The following is a 6,365-nucleotide window of genomic DNA, read 5'->3' as shown; positions in this document are numbered from 1 at the left end:
ACAGCGTCCTTGCGCTGGCACCGTCTTCTTCTCTCCCTCCCACTGCTGTCATGGTGGGGACCGACAGGGGAGGGAGAGAAGCGGCGGGGAAATGGATGAGCGGTGCGCCTGGTATGCGAAGAGCGCCCTTTACATATACGTCCCTCTCTGTTGCACCTTTTCCGCTCCTGCCCACATTCCCGCATGCGAGTATGGTTGTACGCGCACGAGTGCGTGTGTGTGCGTCACCGCCTCTCACCTGGCTCCACTTCCCTCACTATCTTCTTCCGCTTCTCTTCGCCCTCTCTTCGCAGTGGCTCTCTCCGACCTGCTTCTGAACGCGCGCACCCACCCGTACGCTTCATGGGACGAGCACACACCTGCACACAGCCTTATACACGTTACAGATACACAGTCACCGCTTGACGCGTATACACGGATATACATCACGCGCGCAGCGAAAGGAGAAGGACTCAACAGTGGCACCACTTGTGTGGCGGAACGAACATACACTCAACAGACACACACTAATACGCAGTTCACCACAGCAGCACCATCATCGACATCGCCGCCGTTGTCTCTCTCTCTTGCTTCTGTTGCTCCCCTTCCTCTCTCCCTTTCTCCCTCTTTCCGTGAAGCCGCACGTCGCTTGCCACCATCGCGCGGCCCCCTCTCTCCTTCTGCGTGAGCTTTTGTCAGAGACATTGCCAAATGCCTTCGGTCCCGTTAACAGCGGCGGCCTGCGACGCCGCCGGGACTCCACCAGCGCTCTTCGAACCACGCAAGCAGGAGCCGATGCGTCGGCACCGCCCTTCCGGCAGCACGCCAGATCGCCTTCAGGAGGCGTTACGAGCTGACGCAAGCCTACCGAGTGCGGCACCCACGCTACAGAGCGTCGGCTCATCATCGTGAAGGAGGCTGATATTGGGAGGGATGTGGACAGGAATGTGGGGCACTCCTCCCAGCACTCTGTCCCTTTCACTGTCTCCCGACCCCTCTCTCACTGCTGCCCCCCCCCCCCCCGTCTCCCTCACCAGTTGAAAGCGATGCCCCGTGTGCACGGGTCGACAAGAGAAGAAGGTTAGGGCGATGAAGGCTCGCGTCTGTCTGCAAGGTGCGCACCTGTGTGTACGTGTGTGTGTGTGTTTCCGTGGTGTGTGTACACGCCAGGGCCGATGAAAGTACCCCCTCCCTCCCTTCGCACACACACTCACACAGGTGCGCCGAGGCGTGTGCCCCAACAAACCCTGTTTCCAGCCGCTCTCTCTCCCCCCGGTGGGCTGCATTCTCTGAAGGAGCGCACTCTCTCCTTCATGTGTTGTGCGTTCGTTCTTTGCTTCGTTTCACTTGTACCTTCCCTTTACGTTTTACTCGCCACCTCGAGGCAGTGCGGCGGCACGGCATCGATGCGGCGGATGGGGGATGGGAGGTGGGGCAGACGACGATGATCACGTGCCCCCTTCACCCCCATTGCTGCCGGTGGGCCTCTCCACTGCCGTGCATACCCCTTCCCCGCCCTCCCTCCTCTTTCCTCCCCTCCCCTTCTCTTCCCTACGCGCGTTTTTGCCCCCTCTCTCCCTCTCTCCCTCTCTCGTCCCTTCTCCTTCGTCAGATGATACGGCCGATAGCGCGGAAAGAAAGGGGGACGGGGGCGGCGGGGGACTAGGAAAGCCGCTGCGCGAGACCGATACACAGCGAAGGGAGGGCGGCGGGGATGTGTGCTTGCCGAGTACCATGGCCTAGACAAGTTCGTGGCCAACTGCCGCTGTTGCCACTACTGCCAGCTTTCATTCGACCATCCGCATCCCCTTCGTGGACACTTGGGTTCACCTATGCGTATGCGGCGATGAGTTACATGGCGTACACGCAACTGTGCGTGTGCGTGTGCTTGCCTACATGCTTTTTGAATGTATTTTGATGTTTGCTTTCGGGGGTGGGGGTCTCTTCTAGATGCATACTGGCTGCTGGTTGACGAGAAATAGCGGCAACGAAGAAGTGTGTGTTGTGCGCGCCTCTTCTCCCTCCTCTCCCTCTAACACGCCGCCGCTCGCAACTTTTGACGGGGGGATCGGTAGAGGAGGAGGTGTGTGTGTGTGTGTGTGTGTGTGATGGCACAACCATTCCCGGAAGGTCTGCAGATGTGAACGTGGAGGCGATGTGTGTGTGCGCGCGTGTGCTTGTGCGGTGAGAATGCGGCTGTCACGCGGCCTCACAAGCTGAGATGGAGTCCCCCTAAACTAACCCCCTTATCCCTCAACGAACCCGGCTCCACAGACACAGCTACCACACCAACTGTGCGTATTGGTGTGTGCGTGGGTGCACATCTTCAGTTCCATCCGTCATCCACCCTTCCACTTTCCACCGACACACACACACACACACACATACACACACACACACGCACACACACAGCGCTTGCGGCAGTTCCTGAAGTGCTGCTGCACCGGCTGCTCCTTTCTTTTTCTGTGGGGACTTCCCTCTTCTTCTATGCCTTTCTCACCGCCGTCTTCACAGTCTCCTTGCCATCTTCCTCTCCACTCCTTGCTCTTTTCTCTCCCCTGAGAACGAAAGCATACCCACACAAATACACACACACACACACACACAGGAAGAGACGTGACTCCGACGTGCACCTTACGCAGAGCGCACTTCCATACTTGTTTTCTTCGCCTTCCCTCTCTCCCTGCCTTGTCGCTCGCGTGTGCTCTCCTCGCCCCCTCCTCCCCTGTGGCCGTTGTCTGCTTCTCTCTCTCACCTCCCTTTCTTCGATTTGTGATTGGCGCTTGCGTTTCTGTCTGTCCGTGTGCGTGCGTGCCTATCAGGGCATTCACTCGTTGTTTTGCGTTCTCATTCACCGCCGTCTGCCCCTCCCTCCCTCCTTACACACAGACACACACGCGCCCATGCGTACCATGGCGCAGTCCTCTCTCTATCCCTCGCAGCACCGCGCTCTGCGGGTTCTCGAGCTTGCCTGCCCCGGCTCCGACGCAGACGTGCGCGAGAACTGCGCTTACCTCGTATCAAAACGTCGCATGACGATCGACGAAGCAATCGAATATGTGAAGGGCGAAGTGGAGAAGGGTAAGAGCACTGCCGCCACCGCGATCACGACGACGACACCATCGCTGGAAAGAGCTAAAACAATGAGTGCAACACGAAGCGCCGTGGCGGCGCCAGTTGCAGCTTCAGCAGCCTCCTCGTGCAGCCCGTCCAGGTCATACCTACCACCGCCGTCCTGTCCGCGTCCGCGTGCTTGTGAATGCGAGGGCAGCGATGCTGGCGCCGACAACGCCGGGACGACTTATTATCAGGGGTACCAGTCAGCGCACACGCGGCCGTCGACGACCACGGAAGGCACCACGACCGCGACACGCGCGGTGCCGGTCTCGGCGAGACCAACGGCAGCACCGCCGTTGACAGCGGACGCGCCTCACAAGAATCGCACGCCGGCTCGCAGCACGACACGCCGGCAATACACACAGGGGGCATCCGCCCTGACGGTGACGCCGCCTGTGGACGAGACGAGCCCTCAAACGCTAATGAAAGGGCAAAGTGAACACCGGGTCTCGGATGGTACGACTGACGGTGTGACCGGGTCGGGAGTGGCTGCGTCACGCCCGCGTAGCCGAGGGCGACTGGACCAGAAAGACGGTGAGCTGCACGATCTTCGCGAGGCCTCCGCGCCGATGGCCGAGGGGCAGCTCAATGAATCGAGCACGTGTGGCGTGTTCGCACCAACGGCAGCGCGTAAGAGTCGCGAATCAGCGGCGGCGGCGCTCACCGCGAGAGCGCCACCTGCGTCGAAGCCGGGGCGGGATGCGTACAACGCCGATGCGGCGACAGTTGCAGCTACTCCTCCGTCTACTGCGACTCTTCTTCAAAGACGGCCGCTGCCACCCTGCCCTTCGGCGGTACCCTCTTTAGCCTACACAGGTTGCCGCGAGGGCGCAGCGGACGACGGCGCACCGCGCAAGGCGGCGGAGCGGGGGGACACAGATGAGGGATACTGCGTCGCTGAGCCGCGGCTTTCGGAGCTGAAGCAGACCACGGAGGAGGAGCGCGCCGCCTTCGAGTCACAGCAGGCTGACATGATGTACTACTGGTACCGCGACGAAACCTCCATGTTTGACGACTGCCTCTCACGCTACGGCCCTGGGCAGGTGTTGCTCTTCATGACGAGCATGACCGGCGAGCGCGCGGTGCGGGACCGTTGCCGGCTTATGGAGAACTTGCTCTTCATCAAGCTCATCCCGCATCACACCATCGACATTGCCGATAGCGAGTTCTTCCACCGACGTGTGCGAAGGCTGTACACAAGTGCAACCAATAAACACAACATGCCAGAGATGCCGCTCCTTTTTGTGGACACGAAGCTGATCGGCGACTTCGTCACGGTGCAGGAGCTGGAGGACTGCGGTGAGCTCGATGCGAAGATGATCGAGGCAGGCTGCCGAGTGCTGCGCCAGCGTATCGTCGACGCGTACCAACGGCAGCGTGCTGGCCTCGCAGCCGTGCCTCTGCTGCTGCCCGTGAACAAGAGGTCTGCGGCAAAGAGCACTGAGCCAGGGAAGCCCTCTTCTACTGCCCCTGTCGGTGCTTCGAGACCCAACGTAACGTTGGACCGCTGCGCCGTCACCGGTGGAGGCCAATTATAGCGAGGTCATTGCTGCAAGATGAGAGCCACGGCGGCAACGCATGCTTGCCACTTCCTCCACCCGCGTCGAAGAGGTTCATCAGTACGGGCAATGGCGGCGGTGCGGATACGGCACCGCCCCACTTGGCCCCCTGCTGCGTCGAGCAGCTCAGCTGCCACCAGCAGCGGCTCCCGCAACCGTCACAGCGCCGAGAACACGAGTAACGACCAGCTGAGCCGCACCCCACCGGCGCCTGACAGAATCTCAGCATGCTCGCCGGTTCCTCGCAGATCGAGTCGCTCGCCTGCCGCACCGTCGGCGGCCTTCAGCTTGCCGGACTCTCCAGCCACGACGAGGCAGACCGACATGGAAACGGGAAGCCTTGAGAGCACCAATGAAGCACTGAGGCCCGGCCGCACTCGCGACGGCCCAGTCGTCGCGAGTAAGAGTCCGCAGTCGACGACCGCAGCGCTGCGCGCAGGCGCTAGCGAGCAGCGTCGTCCTTCCGCGAGCTAGGATGTCGGCGCCTTGGCGTCGGCTGCGCCGTGCTTACCCTCACGGTGATCAAGAGACCGCCTTGACGTCGATGGCATCCTGCGTGTTTGTGTGTCGCAAGTGATGGCGTCGCTGCCGAGGAGCGCCGACACCGGCAACCGCAATGCGCACAAGGGACCGCCCCCCTCCCCCGCGCGTACGCCCCCCAACGCCGGTTTTGGAGGGTGCGAGCGTATGATGCGTCGCCCGCGCTTGTTTTGGCGCGTTGTTTGCATTTCGTCTAGCGCGAGTGCCGCTGTCTCACCCCCGCAGGCGCGCGCTTTCTCTTTTCCTTCTCCCCGGTCCCGCACCTCCCCTCCCCCTCCCTCCACACACGACACTCGCTTTTTTCCTTTCCTTTCTTCTGTGTGCACGCTTTCGCCTCGGTGTCGATCCTGCCACCCCCTCGCCCTCTCTCTTACCCTTTCTTCGCTCTGTGCCCTCTCCCTTCACCGTTTTCCGCTGAGAAGCCTCTCGACACAAGAATGCCACCTCTCCCCCTCTTCTTCCTCACCCCATCCACCCCCGTTCTCTCTGTCCTTATCTGCTCCCTGCCTGCCAGTGCCCATGCATGCCTCCCCTCCCCCTCCCCCTAATTCCGTGTCAGTGTAGCCCTCTCACCTGTAGAGAGGGGGAGTAGGGGAGAGAAGAGAGAGTTCGAGAGACGGCAAGAGCGAGGCTTCCTACGGTTTGCAGCAATACTTTCCGACGAGGACAGGGAGCCTCCTCCTCTTCCCCCCGAAGAAACAAGGAGGCCCGGGGGCGCACCGTCAAGGCACATCCAAAAGAGGTAATGCGGGCAAGGGAACTGAGATGCACACAGTCACACAGGCACAGCCGCCCCTCTTCTCTTCACCTCTCCGACGCCGCCGCCCGACCTTCTCTGCACTTTCCCTTCCTAAGCTTCTCTTGTATCTGCTGGGCGGGGGCGTGAGGCTCTGGTGCACGCAGGTGTGTGCGCATGCACTTGCCTTCTCATTTCTTGTGTTCTCTCCTCCTCCTCCTCCTCCTCCCCCCTCATCCTCACTTTGGCGTTTCTTATTCTCTTTTTGCTTGTGTGCTGGGCAGGCAGGCATGCGCACGCGCACACACGCACGCACGCTTTTTCCTCTCTCGGTTTTGCGCAAACAACTTCGTACGTCTCTTCATGTGGCTACTTGTAGTGCCCCTCGCTCTGTCTCCGCTGCTGCTGTTTGATGTGCATCTCGCAACGGAATG

The 6,365-nt window shown here is 60.9% G+C and overlaps 1 protein-coding gene across 1 annotated transcript; it reads left to right on the top strand.

The window, feature by feature from the left end:
- Nucleotides 1-2,882: 2,882 nt before the first annotated feature.
- Nucleotides 2,883-4,634, top strand: LINJ_16_0770 (conserved hypothetical protein; the record flags this gene model as incomplete). Its single annotated transcript, XM_001464528.1, has 1 exon — nucleotides 2,883-4,634. The coding sequence occupies one exon, from the start codon at nucleotides 2,883-2,885 to the stop codon at nucleotides 4,632-4,634; it is 1,752 nt and encodes a 583-aa protein (XP_001464565.1).
- Nucleotides 4,635-6,365: the final 1,731 nt, after the last annotated feature.

Source organism: Leishmania infantum, chromosome 16 (assembly GCF_000002875.2).
Source record: "Leishmania infantum JPCM5 genome chromosome 16".
NCBI classification, from domain to species: domain Eukaryota; phylum Euglenozoa; class Kinetoplastea; order Trypanosomatida; family Trypanosomatidae; genus Leishmania; species Leishmania infantum.
The sequence above is the reverse complement of the archived record's forward strand: the minus strand, read 5'-3'. Positions and strand labels throughout refer to the sequence as shown.